General features: G+C 43.8%; 1 protein-coding gene across 1 annotated transcript; it reads left to right on the forward strand.

Annotated features, from left to right (window-relative positions):
- Positions 1-766: 766 nt before the first annotated feature.
- ISOC1 (isochorismatase domain containing 1) lies at positions 767-20964 on the forward strand. The gene is made up of 5 exons (XM_083818955.1): positions 767-1145; positions 14951-15070; positions 15239-15442; positions 15828-15944; positions 19480-20964. Exons 1-5 carry the CDS (start codon positions 849-851, stop codon positions 19624-19626), a joined length of 885 nt encoding a protein of 294 aa, XP_083675081.1. The 5' UTR covers positions 767-848; the 3' UTR covers positions 19627-20964.
- Positions 20965-22470: the final 1506 nt, after the last annotated feature.

Genomic DNA, 22470 nt, shown 5'->3' on the forward strand with positions numbered 1-22470 from the left:
GCTTGTAGTTTTTAAATCAATTCATATAAATGATGTATTTTGTATTAAAAAAAAAAAAAAAAGAATCTAGTGAATTAGCATTCAACACGTCAACTATAGGTTTCTGACATCAGTAAAGCTTTGAGCTTCAGACTGCTGGTATTTAGCCAGGCAGACTGGCATTAAACTTGATGGTGGTGTCACTACATTGGGCAATGCATAAGAACATCCATGTGGTATTAACTGAGAGCATTTTCTTTCCACGAGCTGCTTGAAGCCTGTTCCCCAAGCACACTGAGGGGGAACAGATGACCTGGTAGTTATGGCAAAGATGCAGGCAACATTTCTAGCGGCTGATCAGTTCCTGGTAAGAGAGAGAAAGGAGAGAAGGTTAATTAATCTGGGACTTTTGCAGAGAAGCTGGAAATGACAAAACGTGCGGATGGATGCACTACATACTCCTCACACCTCCGTGGATCTGAAGAGCCCGGCATGGAGCAGCTGGGACGCTCCGGAGCCACCTGCCTGCCAGCACCACGCCGTGCCGCACCCACCCACCGCTTGCCACGGGTGGGCGAGGGCAGCCCGAGGGAGCCGACCCGTTCCCGGCCTTCAGCAACAGGTCCCTGGCCGCTGCGAGGCGGAGGAAAAGCGCGGCCCCGCACGGCCACCCCACAGCCCCTTCAAGCCCGCTACAGTCACTGCTGCCTCGAGGCCCGGCGGGGCCGGGCCGGGCCCCACGGCGGGGAGGAGGAGCCGCAGCCGGGATTGGGGGCCGCCGGCGCCGCCCGCCTGGCCGAGGGGAGGAGGCGGCAGCAGGAGGAGGAGGAGGAGCGGGCCGCAGCGAGCTGGCTCGGCTGCCCCTGAAGATGGCGGCGGCGGAGGCAGCAGGTCCTCCGGGCGGGGGCTGCCCGGCGGCGGGCGGCGGCTCCGTGCCCGTCCTCTTCTGCTTCTCCGTCTTCGCGCGGCCCTCCACCGTGCCGCACGGCGCCGGCTACGAGCTGCTGATCCAGAAGTTCCTCAGCCTCTACGGGGACCAGATCGACATGCACCGCAAGTTCGTGGTGCAGCTCTTCGCCGAGGAGTGGAGCCAGTACATAGACCTGCCCAAGGGCTTCCTGGTCAGCGAGCGCTGCAAGGTGCGCCTGGTGCCGCTGCAGATCCAGGTGAGACCCGCCACAGGTGTGGGCGGACCGGCCCGTACTGCCGCCGCCCCCCGGCCCCGGGGAGGCTCCCCGGGGCCCCCTGCGGACCGGGGCTGGGGGACGGCCGCGACGGCGCTGGAGGGGACGCGGAGGAGCGGCGGGGAGCTGGGGGAGCGCTGCCGGGGGCACGGCACGGCACAGCACAGCACAGCACAGCCGTCCGGGTGCCCCAGCCCTCGGCGCGGCGGCTGTTGGTGCCCGCGGAGCACGGAGCCGGGGACAGCCCCGAGGGAGCCGCCCGGGCGGCCGGCCCCGCGGCGTTTCCGCGTGGAAACTTTAATCTCGCTCGGCTGGGGAGGCGTCTGAGCTCCAGCCACGTGTGTGCGGCGAGTGAGAACTTGTTTCACCCATCGGGAGGGAAGCGGAGCGGTGGTTGGGATAATAAACACTTCTCCTTTAAAAGAGGCAGCTGGAGTTGCCCGGCTTTGAGTAGCGATAACGTTATTAGGTGGAAACTCAAAGGTTGCTCTTTCCAGAGCTTGGTTTCGCAGCCCTAGGATTTCTTTATCCTTTCTTGCCTAAAGAGCTCTTCACAATTTACAGGTTCATAACTCATGAGTTTTGTGGCCATAAACCAGGAGACCAGACTGCCAGACAGATACAGTACGTGTGTTTCATACTAAGATGTCTTTATGCATACTAGAGATTCGTGCCAGTCATGGTGTAGTAGTGGCACTCGAAGCAAAATGGCTTTTTTCCTTTTTCCAATGTTAAAGGATTCAACCTTTTTACAAATAAAATAGTTTTTATTCAGAGCATTCTTCCTAATTTGTAACGAAGAAGTATTAGTTTGGCAAGCCAAAATTACACGTAAGTTGAAAAAATGATGTCATAAACACTGAAACATTGCTAGTCTTTGCTCTGTTTCCAGAAACAGGCTAATTCACAGTGTTTGTAAACTCTGCTTAATCGTAGTGTCTTGAACTGGTAAACTCTCAAGGTGGCCTGTTTGCTTAGACTGTATATCAAGGATGCCTTTGAAATCCTTTTTCCTTTCCTTAACCCTGTGTATGGAAATAAAAGTAAGGACCTGACTAATTTAAAAACTTGTTTGGTCATTCATTATTCATTTTACCGTTTGTCATTCATCGTATTTAGCTTAAAGCCTTCTTTCTTCCTGTGTTGGAGATGGAATGGATAGGAGTCCAGCCATAGAAACTGCAAAGGACAGTCTCCCCAACTTGCAAAGAGTCGGTACGAGTGGTGTTAAGTCAAGTAAGGATTTCAAAAACACCTTGTGTAATCTGAGGCTGTAAGAGCAGCAGTGCAGGTCAGAATTTTGTTTCTTCTGTATGCAGGTCATCGCTCTGCAGAGACCCTTTTGCAGATGGCTGTCTGTACTGAAACTATAAATGCAACCCAAGCATTTGTGGCAGTACATACACCACGGTGTAAAAGGTCAGTATTGGGACATGGAAGAATACGTCATTCCTGGAGTGCAACTACGCAGCTTTAACTTGACTGCAAGGATTCAGGATGAGCCACAGTGTAAATACAACGTCTAACTGATTAGCTGCTTTCACTGGTACTGTTACAATTCTGATAATACCAACTGTTGATATGAAAAGGATAGTACTTTAATATTATTTTAGTCACCTCTGTGATGCGCTTCAGCAGCTGAGAATGAGATGGAGACATCAGCGATGTCAGTCAGCTCTCCTTAAGCCACCGGCAGGTGCTCACAGATCACTTGTTTTGAGAACACTTGGTCTGATGCAGACACAGCTGTGCTTTTTAAGACTTTAGGTTCTGCAGGATGCACGAGATTTAGAGATGGGAAGATTATACTTTCTTTCCCTGTGCTGATTCATACAGTGCCACTATTGTTTGCCTTTATGATGTTTTTCAGCAGCTATATGTAACACAGATTTGGCAACTCTGCAATTAGCATAGTCAGTAAAAATACCATTTGGAGCATGTCTTTCAAGGGGGATACCCTTTACTCACTGATGTGAGTTGATTTACTTTTTCAGAAAGACATTTGCTTTAAAATTAAGACTCAGAGATACTAGAATCCATATTTCTAGATATTATTTTCAGTATTTTTTTGGGGGTGTTCTATAACTAAATGCGCACATGTATTTTGTAATGTTTTTTTAACCCCTGGTGTGGTTGTGTACCTGTCTGTAATGATTCCTCTTCTATGCAGACCTGTTTTGAAAAGATATGTTTCATTGCAATATCTCAAGAAATACCAGCACTGAACGATGTTTGACTGGACTATTTCAATTTCCTGTCTGTGCAGTTGAGGGAGGTAGTAATCTCGCTGAGAAATCACCATATGCTCCCCTCTGAAAGCCACTCCGCACAGTTCAATATAAGACTTGATCTGTACAGGGATGTTTTTACTGGATGTTTCTTCTCCAGTCATATCTGTGCCTTTGTACTGTGCTCTTACAGCTACATTTGTTCTCTTTAGCTGTACTGCCACAAAACTCTCACTTGAACTTCTAATTTCCATCTACTGTTGTGGAGAGGTTACAGTAGAGCCAGCTGTTCAGCTTGGCTGCTAGTCTTAAAAACTTCTCAACCATACACTTGCAACAAAGAGGAACTTCTTCTCTGACCTCTTCCAACTGGTGAAGAGGGTATTCGCTTACACCTTGACGGACTAACAGAAAGGAGATGGTTACTCTTCATGGAATTTAGATGTTTTAAAACGTTTAACAGAATAATAGTTATAATATTTGGGGAAAAGTGCAGGACTGCATTAACCTTTTCTAACTGTAAATATATCTGAATAGTACTGCTAGAACTATTGTTTTTGCTGTAAATGTTGTAACCTTCTTTGGAGAGAGAAGAGGAGCAGTAAGGAAAAACACTGGAAATATCAGAAGAGAAAACAGCTATGCTCATTATAGCTATGTAATAGAGGAGTTCGCTGTTGCTGTCATAACTTCAAGGTGACTTCTCATTGGTAATATTTGTTCTACCTCTATAAACTTGTAACCTTAAGATGCTGTAGGTAAAAGGGTAAGATTATTATTGAAATAAGAGCGTTAAGGGCCTCTGCTTTAAGCTCTTTGAAAGATATGTTGATATGCATATATTTTCTTGTGTGGAAAAGCTTGGAGAATGATGTTTAATTGTTGCTGAGATGCAAAGTAAATAAAAATAAAGCAATTTATACACAAATGTATTTATATATATTTAGTATATCTGTCTAGCATTCAGATGCTTTGGAAATAGAAGGAACCCTAACTCAGGAGCCTAAGTACGTTTTCTGAAGACCAGGAAAATCCTGACCAAACTATAGATTACAGTATGTGAGTCAGGTGAGAGGAATTATTTTTACTTTAAACTTTTAAATAGTGCAGTTTTAAATTCTGTTACTACTGCAATTAAGAAACAGTATTTTGAGGTGGAAGAAAGCTCCTCAGTTCCAAATGTTCCTAAAAAAAAAAAAAAAGTTTCTTCTAATTGAGACACTTTTGTTTGTGTATCATTAATCCACAGCAGGCATTTTGATCACTTCAGATTTTTATCAATAATTTCATACTACCTTAATTATATGGACGTGATGTGCTTATCTAGATAAATCTTTACTTTTAAGTATTGAATTGCATATAAAAGAATGCACTTCGGCTTAACATAAAATAAATATAATCACAAACTGAGATACTTACAACTAATTTTTCCACTGAACTACATGCAGATGAATTTCTTCAGTTTGTTTTCCCTTTGAAAGATAAACAACAAAGTAAAACTGAATCTTACAGATTTCCTTTTAAAAACAAAGGATCTGAAAATATGATACTCAACTTCTTTTCATTGTCTTTCTATGCAACTTTTGAAATACCGTATCTGCAAGGTCCTCTGTTCTGCCCTACTAGCACATAACCTTGGCAAGACGTTTATAAGTGATGTCACATGGGACACTCTCTGCTTCACTTCTCATCCATAACAAATGCTGGGAGAAAATTGCACTTTTTGTGTAATGGTTCCCTGAAGTCCGATAGGGAAAGTACAGATAAAGAGCTAGTATACATGAATATTTTTGTCAAGTTGATTCTGTAATTACAGTCCTTCATCACAGTCACACTTTGTATGATTAATAATGATCAGCAGAGATTAAATAGATGTGAAAAAACACCTGTCCTTTCTCACCTGGGCCTTTTCTAGAGTAGGATTTAAAGCTGTATGTAACTCCTGGCAACATACCTTTAAATCCTGGTCTGGATAAGGACCTAGAGATGATTTCTCTAGCTGGGTAAAAGAACTGCATCAGGTTACGTTGCCATCTGACATACCTATTCTTGTTTTGCTGTGGATAACTTCCAGCTGGAAGGAAGAAAGTCCTGATAACTTAACTAGGAGGAGTGAAACAAAACAAGTGCAAAATCTTGCATACAGCTTAGGGGAACTTCAGCTGATACAAAATAAATAAATAAATAAATAAATAAATAAGCTGTTTAATGGTATTGTAGCTGAGCAGATTCCTGCTTGGGGTGGATTTTGACAGAGACTGTGTGGCTGCAGTGGAAAACCATTCTTGGCTTGTCCAGCCTGCCTTTCTACTTCTTGAAGCTCTTTGTCTTTTCAAATCTCCTCTTCTGAGGAAAACAGGCAAGTATTGGTTTTGATCTCACCATCTACTTCTTACCATTTCTTGTTCTGCCACCCACAGATTGTTGCAGATTGCAACTTAATAGAAAATAGAAATTAGTAGAAAATAAATACGAGAGTGAATTTAAGAATTGTGTTAGATTTTGCAAAAGTTTTTATGTAGCAAATATATACTGTCAACACAACTTTGTTTTAATGTCCCTGATATTAAACTGAAGTACAGAAATTAAATCATATTAAACCAAATTGATAATAAAGGAAAGCAAAAGCAGAAGGCTTTTGCTTCTGCTCCATGTAATGCTTGTCATAAACATATGGGATTTAGTGGGAGTCTGGGCCAAGGACACTCCCTGGCTGGAAAGGCAGTCAGTTATCTTCAGTGCTTTACTGTCAAATGGGACAAATAATGAATGGGGCAGAATAAAATCTGTTCTGAGTCGGCTGTTTGGAAACAGGCATGCAAGTCACTACTGTAACTCTGGATGAATACTGTTCTTGAGGAAATGCAAGCATCTGAGAGAAATAGAATAGAAATCTGCATTTTTCTGAAAAGTTGGAGAAACAAGGTGAAATACAATGCAGTTCAAAGGGGAAAGAATAAAGTATTACACTAAGGTAGAAATAATCAACTATGCAAATAAAAGATGAGGGAGGGTTCAGGTAATGATTTAGCGGTTAAAACGGACCTCATGAGTCAAAGTATCATCAATCCCCCAAAAAATAAAAGGCAAATAGAATAGTGGAAAATATAAGCTGAATGGAGCCTACAAGACCTGTGAATTGATCCATTTTCTCAGAGGCTTTACTGATACTGAAAAGTAGTGTGGGCTGAGAAGTACTACTGTTACAGTAGTGTTCGTGGCCTCACTGTAGACTGTAGCTGGAAAAGGCCCTCAAGGAGAGCAATGAAAATTATTACAGTAGTAGGAGGAAGGACTGAGAACATTAGATACGTTTTAGAGTACGGGGAAAAAAAACAACTAAACTGAGACCTGATCTGAGTCTTGAGGTGTGGTAATAGATGTTTGTACATAACTGTACATATGAAGGAGGAAGGTAATGCAGTTGTTTTTTCAAATCCACCATGGACAGAACTGGAAATAATGCTCTTGAGTGGCAACAAGTGCCACCTGGTGAGGAAAAAGATGAAGGTAAAGATAGAGCTGTGGGATGGATTGTGTAGGAGTTGTATAAATTGTGTATCACTTTTGGTTGTTTGTTTGTTTACACGTGTCAGACCAGGTAGGTCTTTGCAAAGAAAATTTTGGTGCAGTTGATCCTTCCATAAGGATAGACTCTTCAACTTCTTTCTGACTTTTCTTTTATACTTATTTTTGTTCATCTGCTGAGGAAGCTAGTGTCGTCTGTTGCCCTGGCATAGGAAGGTGTTCGGTAAGGCAGCAGATTAACTCCGTGTAGATCAGTCTAAAATCCCATGATGATTTGCCTAGTTGAAAGTGATCTTAAAATTTTTAAAGTGGTGAATAGATTTGTAGGAGAAAATAATGATCGTTGCTTGTCATATAAATGCTGAGACAAAATGATACGTTTTTGGAGTAGGAGACACACTGATAAGCATTTTCAATTCCAGTTACTCTGCTGAGCAGTAGGGAAGCTAAATGTCACGGTTGAATGGTCCCTTGCTAGTAAGGGCCAGAGTTAGAATGGGTTACAAGTGTTCACTGTGTTCAGTTGTACTTTAGTACTTGCCAAGTGACTTCTGTATTGTGCAAGTATGTAGAGGGACAGTGTTCAAGAATGAGACAGTTACTCAATATTTACTTCTATTTTCAAACATTCTTGGTCCCAGGCCTCATTTACTACATGGTGTAGAATTGCAGAAGAATTTGGGAGAGATTTCTGGAGGCTGCTTTCCCTAACTCATGTGCAAAGCCAGCACTTGACCAAATCAGCTATTATTTTGCCTTACTGACTGCTGAAAACATCCATGATCCTACCACCTGCAGTAACCTGTTTATGTGCTGCTGTGCCCTCCTGCTGAAAAAAGATTTCCCTGATGTCTTTTGTGATGCGTTTCCATCTTCCCATGGCATCTGTGGGTCTGGTGTTAGGGCATCTGCTCTGCAGTTATTACTGAATTTGTGTTCATAACTGCTTGTGGTAATGGCGTTGCCATTTCGTGGGTAAGAGTTAGAGGAATGACAGTTACAGACATTTGACATTTTGAGAGTAGTGGCATACTGAATCTGAGAGGTGTGGGAATTTGCTGTTTACAGTACAACACACAAGTACTTTTCACAGTAATTTGAACAGGCCATTTCATATGTGTGAGCTTGGCTGCTGCTGTACTTTTTTTTTTTTAGTCTTGGAAATTGAGATCAAAAGTGACTTAAGAGACGTGAGATAAATCAGTGAAAAATTTGGGACTAATATGTAAGGCTTCCTGATTCCCTGTTCTTCCAAAATAAAATATTTTACTGATTTTTGTAATTTTAGTTTTGTTTAAAATACCTCAACCTCAGTTTGCAGAAAATGAAGTGTAGAAAATTAATGGGTGCTTGCCAGGAGGAGTTTATTCAATTTGATTTATCAGTCTGCGGAAAAGCTTTTGAATGGAAGTAATTTCTCTTGAGTTGCCTTATAACTACCAATAGTGCGTAGTTCCTTTCTTTTCCTGTAGTCTGTAGCTGGAGCCTTATCTTTTGCTTCTGCAGGTAATGCAAGCAATTTCATTCAAATAAAAAGCACTCTTTCAAACTGTGTGAAAATGCTATCTACGATTTCTTTTTTCTTTTTCTTAGCCCCCCTTCCACTACGCTCTGGTGTCCTCAAGGGAAACTCTGGGAGATTATTTTCATCATTAATATGCAGTCAGTTTCTGGTAGTAATGCAGACAAGCTTCTCTGCTTTCATTTTAGCCTTTGGACTTTCATCAGCTTTGTGCTACAAGATCTCGTAGACAAAAGAAACTGACTACGCAATGAAGCCGTGTGTATGTGCACTATTTAAATCATGTATAAAGTGAAGGTCTTTAACTCATTCTGATTTTGCGTCAGTTTTAAGAGATGGAGATACAAATACAAGTTTTAGGAGTGTAATTTTGTTGATAGATTTTTTTTAACAGTACTGTAAGCAGTGTGCTCCTTTGTCCCATTTTAGAGCTCAGAAGTTTCCATGTACATTTAAAGTGACTTATGTCTCCCACCTAATAAAATCCTGATTCCCTATTTGTGGCTGTACTGTACTGCCTCTCAGTATTACTGCCATTCATTTTGTTTCAGAAACATAACAAAATCAGACTTGTGAAACCTTTTTCCTTATATTTTGGCTCAAAGTAACTTGAATCTAACTTGAAAACTTGAAGTAGCATAAGTCTTACCCCTGAAAAGTGGAGGGCCAAGACCCAGGATGCTCAAATCAAGGTAGGCTGTGCAAGAGCAGAAGGCCAGGCCCCATCCCATGGTTGCTGATCTGGCAGCGAGAAGAAGGAGGTCCTGTGAGAGTGGAGGGCAAGGACTCCACTTTGCTTTGAGCAGGACTTGCAGACCCTGCAGGCTATTGCCCATGAGCATGCATGGCAGTTGACTCTGGGAGGGAACAGAGTGCCCACAAGCCCAAGTGGCCAGTCTCAGTGACACTTAAAGCAGCATAAAGATGCCCTTTACAAGTCCATTAAGCCAAGACCCACGGACATCAAATGAAGGGAAGGAAGCCCTGCAACTGCAATTGGCCAGGCCCTGTGGTGCTCCATTCAGGGCACTTGGCCACGTGGGGCTTTGTGTCCTGCAGCATCACCTGCTTGGGGGGCCATGGATTTGTAGCACAAGCAAACACCAGGAGGACTTCAGCTCTCTTCTCTTTTTTTTTTTTTTTTTTTTTTTTTTTGAGACAGCTTTTCTACCCAGCACTGGTCATTAAGGAAGGTTTCATCTAATATCTAAACATCATCTAGTTTCAACCCCCCTGCCGTAGGCAGGGATGCCACCCACTAGATCATGTTTGCCAGGGCCCTGTCCAGCCTGGCTTTGAACACCTGCAGAGATGGGGCATCCAAACCCTTTCTGGGTTGCCATGGTTCTTCCCATGACAAGCCAAAGGCAGCCCTTGACTTGTTCTTGGGGGTTTTCTTGTGTCTTTCAACCCTATCTGGGGGGAGCAAGGATGATCTGCTCTGCTTAGCACCCATCCTCTTTGGGGTCCTGGGCGGGAGAGACATCAACAAGCCAGAGGAGTTCAGAAGAGGCCACTGATGCAGTGGGGCTGGAGCACTCGCCCTGTGAGGAGGGTGTGTGGGGCCGGGGCTGGCTCAGCATGGACCAGGGAACGCTTAGGTGCAGCTTACAGCCAGGTGCCTGTGGGAAGGGATGACAGGGATGGGGACAGGCTCTTCCCAGTAGTGCCTTGCGGCAGGAGCAGAGGCAAGCGGCATCAGCAGGGACTGGAGAGGTTCAGGCTGGAGATAAGGAAATAACAAAAAGTTCTGTGAAGCTCACAAGACACCACAGTGGGTTGTCCAGCAAGGTGTTGGCATCCCAGAACTTGGAGGTTTTTGAAACCTGCGTGGGCCCAACCCAGGGCACAAGTGTCACAAGCCCATGAAGGGACTCATGGGGAGGTCCAGGAAGATACAGCATTGCCAGTGTGAAATCCAGCAAAGGTTTCCAAATATGCAAGAAATTCCAGAAGTAACTGTTTCAAAGGCTCCATTGGCTGCAGAGCTTCACCCATCTCAGCTTTTCCCCAGGTTCCTGCTGTGCGTCTGGGGCCCGCAGGGTCAGATGTGGCTCTGACATTGGTACCTGGGTCTCAATGTAGGACCCTCCAGCAGCTGTTGGTGCCAAAACCAGCAGTGACCTGCTGTCTCTCCCCTTTCTTTGCTTGGTTGGATTGGCTGGAGAAGTGGTATGGAGCTGTGTGTCAGAAGAGGGTGGGGAGCGCTGGTGAGCATGGGGAAGATGTGTTGCCTGTTTTGCAGAACTCACTTGCAGCAGGGAGGAGCTGTGCTGGGAAAAGTCTTGCAGAGAGCACACAAAGAGGAGGAGGTGGTGGTGGTGAGGGGTGCTGGGGTGTGAGGGTACCCACTTGCTCAAGAGGATCTCATCCAAGTGGGGAAGAAGTGCCAGTGCCATGGCTGGATCCAGAAGAGCGGGCAGAATAGCCGTACTGGAGGGCAACAGCGTGATCATCTCCCACTACTCTTGCAGTGCCTCTCGGCCCTGAGCTGGCAGCTGTGGGGCCTCTCCCCATGCCGCATTCCCCGGGCTGAGCACCGTGGGGGCTGGCCAGTGGCTCTTGCTGGGCTTCCTAGTCCTCATTCTGGTGTCTTGTGAGTGCAGGAGCCAGGTCCTATGGCAGCCAAAGCAGGCGCCATTGCCACCTGCTCACACAAAAGGGGCCGTGCAGGGCCCCTTTAAGGGGTCCTTAAGGAAGGTTTCTTTCTGGGAGAGTGCAGACAACAGGACGTGCCTCCCTCATCTATCTCCTTTACTGTGCAACAGCAGCTACCAAGAGCCACGAGATGCTTCCTCCCCCAGATGCAGAGAGCCAGTTCCCTCTGCCTGTCTTTGTGTGCTGGGTGCGCCTTGTGCCTCCAGTTTTGCGAATGCCAGTAGCAAGCAGCATCTGAAAGACATGGAGGAGGACCTGGTCTGCCCATGTGAATGCACCTGGAGAGGCCTTCACTTGGTGGAAACTGAACTCTTGAGGCTCTTGGAGGCCTGCAGCCAAGCTGACCATTCTTTTCTTAATACCAGCCTGCCTGCCCCATTCCCCAGTGCTCTGCCTTGGGGCAGTCGTGGATGGAAATCATGTTTGTCTGGGAGGGTGGGGGAAATGGACAGCCTTGCAAGATGTCACCTGCATTGCAGAATCACAGAATGGCTGAGGGGGGCAGGGACCTCTGGAGGTAGTCTGGTCCAATCCGTCTTGTCACTCAGGGCCACAGTCCTGCGCAACCAGGACCACGTCCAGACAGCTTTTGAGTATCTCCAAGGAGGGAGACAGCACTACCTTTCAGGGCAACATCCCAGTAAAACAGAGTTTGTTGATGTTCAGAGGGAACCTCACGTTTCAGTTTGTGCCCATTGTTTCTTGTCCTGTTACTGAGCACCACTGAAGAGAGCCTGGTGCCATTCACTTTTTACCCCCTTCAGGTATTTATAGACATTGTTAAGATCTTCATAAAAGTTTCCTCTTCTCCAGGCTGAGCAGTCCCAGCTGTCTTAGCTTTTTCTCAGAAGAGAGATGCTTCAGTTCCTTCTTCTTTGTGGCCATGCATTGGACTCTCTTCAGTGTGCCCACATCTCTCTTGACAGGGGAGCCCCAAACTGGACACACTGGCGAGGTGTAGCCAGCAGTGCTGAGAACAGGGAAGGGATCATTTCTCTTGTCCTCCTGGCAACATTCCTAACGCAGCCCAGGGTACAATTGGACAACTTTGTCGCAGGGGCTCATTATTGACTTACATACGATTTGTTGTACGCCAGGACCCCCAAGTCCTTGGCAAAGCTGTTTTTGAGCTGGGCAGCCCCCAGCACGTGCCTGCCTTTGTCCTCCCCCTTGTTGAACTGCTTGGGGTTCCTGTCTCAGCAGGGCACAAGCCCAGCTTTCTACAGAGAGCAGCAGCACCAAGGCGCACTCTGTGCAGAAGGAGCTATCTCGACGGCATCGTGGCCAGGCCACAGCCAGCAGGGCAGGCTGGCGGGAGGGCAGAGCCTCGAGCCCCGGGGGCAGAGGTGGCGGTGAGCAGGAGGCCAGGCCTGGGGCGATGGGGATGGGCACGGGCTGGCCCCGGGCACCCCAGGCTGGAAGCCTCGCCCTGGGAGCAACTGCAGAGCTGCAGGCCTGCAGCTGGGCAGCACGCGCTTTCAGGGGGAGCACAGCAGTGGTGCCGGGCACCTGGGGAGGGGAGCTCTTCTGCGTTGGTTCCCTGGGAGGGCTCCGGTCCGGGAGCCGGTGTCCCCGCTGAGGTGGCAGTGTGGCTGGGGACTGCTGCAGGGCTGCCCTCCTGTCCTCTGGCAGCACGGGAGGCCCCCCGACCCAGCAGGTTTTGGGCCTCCCCGCTGCACCGCTGCACGGCAGTGGCAATGAGCCGCTGCATGAAGCCAGCAGTGTGTCTTCCCAGGGATGGACGTAGTAGCACCGTCAGAGCTGCCTCATTCAGGCCAAAGAAGTGCAGTCTGGAGATGACATGGCGTTGCGCTGCAGAGGCTGCCCTTCTGTCATTCCGAAAGAGCTGCCCCAGCTCCTGGCGCAGCCAGGGCAGCAGGGGCTGGAGCATAGCTGGATGCCGTCGGAAGAGGGACGCCCAGATATGGGGTTGGAGGCTGCCCACAGGATCCCTTTGCACTGGTCCAGCTGCCTGTGGTCGGAAGGCATGGTGTCCGGGTGATCTCCCTGGCTGCTGGGCCATGACTGATGTCCCTGCAGGTGGTGAAATGACAAGCTCCTCAAAGCTGTTGTCTGCCGTCACTGAATGTACAATGGAGCGCACCCTCTGCTTGCACAGGGGGCACTCGGGCTTGGTCTCAGCCCACCGCTGGATGCAGGCAAAGCAGAAGCGGTGGAGGCATGGCACCACATAGCTGGGGTTCACCCAGCTGTCCAGACAGATGGGACAGCGGGTGCCCAGCGCCGTGGCCATGCTCTCTGCCTGCTGAGGTGAGCTGGGGAGAACTGGCGATGACGAGCCGCTCCCTCTCACCGGCGCTGCAGCAGCAGGTGTCGCGCTGCAAAAGGCAGAGAAGAGGCCATGGTCATCGGCTGAGCCGGGGGTGGCTGGAAGAGTTGTGCAGGCCCCTCAAGCAGGAAACCCTTCCAGCTGCCCAGGGAGAGATGTCTCTGTAGCACTCACCTCTGCTGCTGCGAGCGCTCCTCCTGGGTCTCCTGACGGCCCGAACTAGGCAGGGCTGCAGAAGGATCTCTGGTGGCTCTGGGAAGGGCACTGAGAGCTTCTGCAGCAACTCCCAGAGCACGACACCAGCACCAAGGCCAACCTTGCTCCTCACTCCAGACCTCGCGTAAACGCTCAGCTGGAGTGTGGGCACTAGCCGGCGGGGTGGGACTCCGCGCCCGCATATGAGCAGTGAGGGCCATGCAGTCACAATCCGTCGCTCCAGGCTCTCACAGTGCATCATTCGGCGCCATCACAATGGGCCGTTCTGCCCCGCAGCGCTCACTCTGGCAGTGCTCTGGCCCCAGCACATGCGTCTATGTCTAGCACAATGTCACTTACCACTCTGTCCCACAAAGGGTTTGTCTTCTCAACATCGGTGTTATCCACCAGTCACTGCAACCCTGGCCAGGTCTTTCCAGAGCACCATCAAGTCACCCTAGCCACATCAGACATCTCCAAGTCCATTCAGCAAGAGTGTCCATTGGCACCTGCTCACACAAAAGGGGCCGTGCAGGGCCATTGTGCCCTAGCAGTGGCAAAGAAGCGCTAGTGGTTTGGGCCCCATGGTCTCCAAGGCTTCAAGATGCCTGAATCAGGGCGCAGAGGCCCTGCAAGAGCACAAATCCCCACTCCATGGATTTCAAACTAGGTTGCAGGGCCATGCACCTGCTGCTGAGGGACAGGTCCCATAGCCCTTAGCAGGGGAAAAAGGTCTGTAGGGCCAGGCCCCATGGTCCTCAAGTGAAGGAAAGGAAGCCCTTTCCAGGGACAAAGGCCCATGGGGCTTGAATTGCAAGGACAGAGGGCCAGGTGCCATGGCACCTGAGACAGGGAAAGGAAGCCCTGCAAAGCCATGCAGCCAGGAGTCATGGGGCTTGAGAGATGAGAAAGTCCCCTGCAGGACCAGAGGTCCAGGCAGCATGGCACTGTGCTCTGGGAAAGATGCCCTGTATGAGCAGAGGACCAAATGCCATAGTACTTGAATGAGGGGAATGAGGTTCATCAAGGCCAGTCAGCTGGTCTCAACAGTGATCAAATCGACACAGAGAGGCTGGCAGGAGCACAGGGCCAGATCCCATGGCTACCTGCTCATAGCAATGGGATTTTGCAAGGCCATAATGCTCCGACTACAGCAAAGAAGCACTGCATGAGGAATGGGCAAGGTCCCATGGTGCTTCCAGGCCCCTTGGTGCTCCAAGGTCCCCCAGTGCTCCAAGGTCCCTTGGTGCTCAAGTGCCCTGTGCTCTTGCAGGTGCCATGACGGAAGTTTTCCAGACTCTTTCTTGTTCTACTGCTCTTTGGGAAAGGTCCTCACTGACATTAAAAATATGATTTTGTTTTTCAGATGACGACTTTGGGCAACTTGACACCCTCAAGCACTGTGTTTTTTTGTTGTGATATGCAGGAGAGATTCCGGCCTGCCATCAAATACTTTGGTGATATCATCAGTGTAGGTCAACGACTGGTATGTTCGTTGATTGCTTTTTCATTGTAATACATTTTGATCACAAATGTAAATTATTATATATAGCTAGCTTACTGATTATTCAGTTTCAAATAATAACAATATCTTTACTATTACCATTCTTTAATAATTTATTTTTGTACACTTTCCTCCCCATTCCTCTTACAGCTCCAAGGTGCACGGCTCTTAGGAATTCCAGTCATTGTAACTGAACAGTACCCCAAAGGTCTTGGCAGCACTGTACAAGAAATTGATTTAACAGGAGCAAAACTTGTGCTTCCTAAAACAAAATTTTCAATGGTGTTGCCAGAAGTTGAAGCAGCATTAGCAGAAATTCCTGGAGTCCGCAGTGTTGTGCTGTTTGGAGTGGAAGTACGTGCCTTGCCATTCTTGCAGTTTTATTGATATTATCTGTTGGCCAACAAATTATCATTGCTTTCTGTAATTAAAAAAGGTCAGTTTATATTTCTTAGAACTTACAGTTCAGATATCTTCTACAGATTAAATTATTTGTATGCTCTTTTTCTTTGATACTTTCTCATAAAATTTGAAATGAGATATTTTTAAGCTACAGTCTCTTGTCTCAAACTTAGCTGGCATTTTAAAACCCACATTGAGTTCCCTATTATTGTAATGCTTAGAAAAGTACGTGTTTGAACCCTGATTAATTATGTACTTTAACTTGGCATTGTGCTACTCATGTTTTGCAGTAATGATTTATTCATTTTTTTTTTGGCCTTCATTTTCTCCCCTGTAGACTCATGTCTGCATCCAGCAAACAGCATTGGAATTAATTGGCAGAGGTCTGGAAGTTCATATTGTAGCTGATGCCACCTCATCAAGAAGTATGATGGACAGAATGTTTGCTCTTGAGGTAATTAAGGTTTTCTACCCCTTGGGTCTATATGCTAATTTCTGCATTTGCTAACAAGGAATTTCTCAGGACAGTAACCACTGGACAAATGAAGACTTAAGAAGAGGAGAATGCTGTGATTCTCACAATAGCTTCCACAGTACAGAAAGAATAGCTTTTTATTTTTCCTCCCTAAGTCATGATTTAATATGTAGAACCCAGTTTAGGACATTAGGATTAAAAAAGTGATTGGTTTTTGCAGGTTAAGTTACCCTATCTAACCATTAGCATTTTTTGATATTTTGTTAAGGAGTGTTATGTCTACAGCAGAGTACTACAGAGCTTTTGTTTTCGTCTTTCCAAACAGTATTTGTTCTGATGTTGAAATTCCCTGAAATGAAATGTGATATAGCAAGTTGAAAAGTCATTCTTGTCTGTCCCTCCCTCTGTTCTTCCTCATCAGTGCAAATTAAAGCTTAATCTCAAGACTCTGTAATTATAGCAGACTTTCTTTTTCTTTTCTTTTTTTTTTTAAGAGCTTAGTCAGACATTTATGTTAACATTTAGTACCTTAACATTTATGTTGAGAAAGTGGAGATAAATGTAACACAAAAATTTCAAAGCAGGTACAACTATGTGGTAGCAAGTTCATGCAAATGCTACTTCTATGCTGTACTCTAACTTGCCTACAGGCATCATTGTTGTGAGTCAAAAACTGATATATGCATTAAGCATTGCAATTTTTGCCCTGGGCCCTTATAGTTATTTGGAAATTGAAGCTAGTAATAACTGTAGCATTTTATACTTTTTTCACAGAGGTGAAGAAGTTTTAATTTCTCCTTTTTCATGAATAGGAAAATTAGGGGCTAAAGAGAAATCACTAGCCTATAGCAGTTGATGAAATCCATGACTTGTATGAAGTGGAAGCTTAATGTCTGTAAAGTACTGCATTGTGACATGCACAGTGTGAGATCTACTGAAATCATGGACTTCTTAAGTCAGTGTGGTGTTGTAGTAGTGGCCATAGACAAAATAAACAAAACCAAAATTGGAACCTATTTGCCTTATTTTGTATGTCTTTGTACATCTGATTATCACTTAAACTGTGTCTGCAAGCATAGAATTTGGTTCAGTGCAACAGAGGTTGAGGTAATGAATAGCTAGCTTTGTTTTTCTTTCCAGTCAAAAAGGTAGTGATCACTTTAAAAGTACAGTTACTTGCAAAAATTGTAAAAAAATTGATCAGTTTTAGGTAACTTTCTAGTATGCATTTTCAAAAATTTCTGACAAAGTACAAAGAAAATGTTTTGCTGTGGTCCACAAAGCAGTCAGTGCTAAAATATGATTCATGGAGTGTTTTCTGGCTTGCTGTGATGAGCCATCAAGTTGCATAGTGATAACTCCTCCTCCTTCTCTATGGCTGCCCCAGCCAACTCTGTCTTATTTTTGTGCCATAGAACCTCTGTTAAAAATGGCACTGAGGGCTGTGGGCTAGAAAAGGCATGAGCTGGGCACATCAGGGAATGGGAGACCAGGAGAAACAGTCACATGGTGGGAGTGTCAGTGATCCTGATTAACCATGGCAATGTGTTTCTTAAGAAAATCGGTAAAATACCAAAGTACTGGATAATTCTGCTTTAGTCTCAACGTACAGCTGACAGTTCCTGGTCACAGTCTTTTAGTTGGTGAGCCTTACGTTGTCTTTCATGAGAACTTTCTCTATACCTGATGGGCCGAGGTAAGGTTCATTGATCCAGGTTTGTTGGATTCTTCTTCTTCCTTTCTGTGAAGATGAGGGTAACATTTGCCTTTTCCCAGTAAGAGAGCCCTCTTCTGTTCACAGTGACCTTTCACAGATGGTAAAGAATGATCTTGCCATTATTCCAACTAAATTCCTCAGCAACCTCAAATAAATCCTGCTTGGTCTCACATATCCCTTTACTTCTTCACGTTTCCCCTCCTGTATCATGTGTTTTGATGGTGCTGGTGAAGAATATATGAATATTTGAACAGATGTATTAGGAAATGCAGTTGGAATTAACTGGTAGCCAAAGCTTCATGTCTGCCTGAACACCACTAAACAGTTTTTCTGTCTGCTTCTGTTGTGTGCTTAAGAATGTGAGCAGGCAAAACCTTGCATTCAAGAAGTTCAAATTTTCCATTATTAAAATAATCCAACCCAGCTGGTAAAGGTTGTGGCTGTTCTTGATCTCTGCCCTATCTGCAGAAGAGGCCTTGTGTCACTTTTAATCTTAGATTGAGCCAGCTGAATCTGTTCCTGCTGAATTTTACTCTTCATCTATTCTAATGGCTTCTTGTGATGTAGACACAGTGCATGCTTGTTTCTTTCCTTTGTCTGGTGGGCAATCTTCTAAAAACGTTTCCTTTCCTTGAAGAAATATGTGTACATTTTACTGGTCCCCTAAATTAATAATTTTTCCTTATCAAGTGCTGTGTAATTGAAGAACTAAACAGCAGTGACCTTTGTCTGCCCTAGAAGGTCTGGAGCATCTCTTTCCTTTAGTAATTACAGTAGAAACCAGACTGAAAATGTACTCATTTGTGTATTTCCTGCCTCTTTCCTTCCCTTGGTAAATTCAGAACCTTGTAGATGCACTAGATTTGGTGAATCATACAGCTAGGCAGAGGATGATGGAAGGAAAGACAGATCCATTAGGAGTTTTACTGCCAAAACATCTGTTCTATTGCTGTGAAGATTGGGAGTAGAGGGGGTGGGGTGGGTAGGAACATCCCTTACTTAGGGATAACTCTGCTATATAGGTGGGCAGCAACCGAAGTCTTAAAAGTATAAAAACTGCAGTATGTCACATGGCTTGAACTACTCAAAAAATTGCTTTGTTTAGTAGCACACTTAAAACATCTAGCAGACCTCTTTCAGTTTTGCTTTTTATACAGCTATTCTTTTTATTCTGTATTCTTTCAGAACTAGGCTGGGAGTTACTTAGGCTATAATGAGAAGTCAGTTAAAAGCAACCACTGTTTTACTAGTATGATATATAAGTTCTGTAGAAGAGCTTCTCTCTCTTGTCTCTGGGGTTATTAGTATGACTGTGCTGTGTAGTCCAAAGGCTAAAATGCTAGTATATAACAAGCCCTGAAAGAGAAAGTGTTGCAATTATGTTTCTTGCTTAACCCCTTTTGCTCTGATTTAGCTATATTCTTTTTCCCAAGGCCTTTTAAATCTGCATGAAAGTGAAGAAAGCTATCCTCAACAGTATATAGGGGAAAAGTGGTGTTAATAGAAGAGGGGGTGGGACTTCTTTTTAATTAATCTGACTTGGAGAAAAAAATCTAGTCCAACTACAAAGCCTTATTTGTAACCCAGGGCAGCCTTTTTCCTAAATAAAGTCTAACAATTCACTTTCCATCCTAGTTTTAGAAATGGCACTGTTAAGAAGTTCTGCAGTTGAATTGGCAATACCTTGTTAATAGGAGCTGTTTTTAAAAAACACCATCCATCTTTTTTACACAGCGTATGCTCACTCACACTTCAAAGCATCTCACATTTGTCTCTTTCTGTTCTTTTCTATTTCAGCGTCTTGCTCGTACTGGAATTATAGTTACTACTAGTGAAGCTATTTTGCTGCAGCTGGTAGCTGATAAAGAACATCCAAAATTCAAAGAAATCCAAAATCTTATTAAGGCGAGTGCCCCTGAGTCAGGGCTCCTTTCCAAAGTTTAAAAAGGATGTGGAGGAAGCAAATGTCATTGTCATCTTTAAATATTATGGGAAGCTGTAAGTGCACATGTACACCTTCTTTCACACTAAGTTTGGCAGCAGTGTAAAATTAAAAATTGACATCCTTGTGCTTGCCTTAGCAAAAATTGTCTGGTTATATTTCTGGGTGCCAGTATGTTTTGTTTAGTCACAGCTGTCAGAGGCTTTGGGTACCATAGGACCCTTTTGTTGTCAGATTTCAATATTTATTAAAAACAAATAAGCAAACACAAATTAACAGAGGTGCCTGCTAGTCTATCCTATACACTGATTGTAACAGCTCAAAAAAGTGCATATTTATGTGTAACTTCTTGATTGTGCACTTTGTAGAAATATTCTGTGATATTCTGTTTTACTTTTTTGTTAATAGAAGATAAATACATGCTGGATAAATGTGATGTGATATGCTTTAATGTTCTACCTAAATCAAGTATTTTAATAGGACTTAAATTAAAAAGGACTAAGTTATCTGGAATACCTGTGTGCATTTGTTCTTTAGGATACAATTTAAATGCTTTACTTAGTAGACAAGATGCATAGATCAAGCAGCTGCTGATGTTTGGTTGCTTTCAATAGCTGAAGCTTGTGTCATAATTTTCAATTATTCTGAAACTGACTGGCCAAACCTGTACTTCGTTTAAGTAGACACATACAGAAAGTTGTCATTTAATGAGATCTTTATAAACAACTGGTTTAAATCATTAAGAACTAACAGATTACCAAAACTTTAAATAATTTGGCAATGTTAAGAATTTAAAGAACAAAAACTTTTCAGCTCTGACTGCTGAATCTACTACTGTATTTAGAGTTATTTTGTTTTTACTCCATTTTGGTTACATTTAGTAATTCCATTGGATTTACTCATTTGGCCAAGCAAGCTTTGAAACAAACCTCAGCTTCTCTAGGTTTGTGCGTATTTTTGGAGGCTGCATTTGGGTGGAGTTTGAATGAAACCTGGCCTAAAAGCATAATTCAGAAAAATTGCATCTGTAACTTATTGATATATATATTTTCTATCTTAAACCAAACTTTTAACATACAATTGTTCATAAAGGCACTTCCTTCATGTTCCAATAGTTTAAACAATGTTATATAAAGTTTACAGTGTGAGACATTTATTTTTTTAAATGAATACTAGAAGATGTCATACTGAACATTTATCTTTTTGGTAGAAAATTACAGTACATGTATGTTTTTAAATTGCTTATTTTCCCCACAAGATGGCTCTAAAAGAATTGTTTCAGAGTTACAACCTTTATATGTTCAAATCAAATAAAATGTTAACATTTGTTGTCTCTCTTATGCTTGTGATATTTATTGAAGAGCAAAAATCCTGAAAGCTTTGTTTGCCATAGACCTTATTCTATTTTGTGCAGCTGCGGAATTTCTATAGATGTCATGGGAATTTTGTGTAAAGATCAAGGATGGATAATGTCTAATTCATGCTTTCTGTGTCATGTTACAGTGTTATTCAGTGCTCCAAAATTTGAGGAATGAACATTATGCTTCAAGTCAGAGGCAGAGGAGGGGAGTTAAGTTGAAGAACCATTGTCCTATATCACTGACCTACTTTTTAACCTTCTTTTCTGGTATATTAATGACGTTGCCTAGCAGTGTAAAGTCCACTTACATAAATCAGCAGCTGTGCACAAAAATACTATAAATTTCTTATGAAATATGGTTTTATTGCTTTTTTACTGTTATGTGTTGATCATATGTAGTTAGTAATAGAAGGAATAGTGACAAATTTTAAAAAGTGTTTCTTTTTAGAACAGCATTAGTTTCGTCAATGCCAGATACTTCTTTTCAAGAGGTTTGTTTCTAAAAAATTACCAGTTTAATGCAAACATAAATTGGAGGCCAGATGTCACAAGTTCCTTTGCACACTGTCCTTTCTTTGTAAAGGCTTTTACCACAAGAGGAATTAGTTCATAACAAGATGACATTAGAAAAGAATCTTTAAAGTAAATTTATATTCTCTGTGATGATTTTGCTATTACTATTTTTTTTTTCTGGTATTTGCATGGTCTTCTGTGGCAAACTATATTTTTTTCAATGTCCTCAATTTGTGTTTTTTCCATAAACTTAAAGAAGCATCACAGGAATATCTAGTGTTTTGACATAAAACTAAACTCTTAGATAGAATTTAAGGTGCAGAATAAGTGAATTCTGTTCCATTCAGTAGATGAGTGGTTTAATCAGCATCACGTGGATCATCAAATAAGATTTTAAGATCATTTGTTTAAAGAAAAGAAGAGAAAAAGTGTTGCCATATTTCTTTTTCTACACTAAGTTTGTTCAACAGAGGGTATTTCTTCATGCTCTTACTCAACTGTATTTTTTGTTCTCTGACAAGTGCAAGATCTCATGCCATAAAACACCAAAACTGAGCTGTGTAAGAAGGCCTGTCTTTAACAGCGCTTCTGGTATACATCATCTCTGAAGATTAACAGTGACCTTTTGCTATGAATTCTGGAAGCAAATGGCATTTGATTTATGTTGACATGAAAACCTAGAAAATGAATGTTAAGCTGATTATATTTTCTACCCTTCTCAACACAATACCTTCATGATTTCTTTTTATGTGTAAAAGGGTGAGTTGGTTTGTTCATTGTAATATAATCCTTAAATGAGCTGTACTGTTCACAAAATGATAGTTGTGGTACCTAGTGTAAGTACTGTTTTGTCATGGAAGGATGAACTAAGTTAATAAAAGAACCAGGAGAATTGCTTAGGGGGTACTCTGATGTGATTTTGAAGCAGTGATTCCTCATTACCTAAGTGCCTAGCTATCCTTTATTTGAAGCC

This window comes from Anser anser, assembly GCF_964211835.1.
Source record: "Anser anser genome assembly, chromosome: Z".
Classification (NCBI taxonomy): domain Eukaryota; kingdom Metazoa; phylum Chordata; class Aves; order Anseriformes; family Anatidae; genus Anser; species Anser anser.

Coding starts and splice junctions, on each gene's coding strand:
- ISOC1 (XM_083818955.1), top strand. CDS start 849: ATGGCGGCGGCGGAGGCAGCAGGTCCTCCGGGCGGGGGCTGCCCGGCG. Junction 1,146..14,950: donor TGGTGCCGCTGCAGATCCAG/GTGAGACCCGCC, acceptor TTTGTTTTTCAG/ATGACGACTTTGGGCAACTT. Junction 15,443..15,827: donor TTGTGCTGTTTGGAGTGGAA/GTACGTGCCTTG, acceptor TCTCCCCTGTAG/ACTCATGTCTGCATCCAGCA.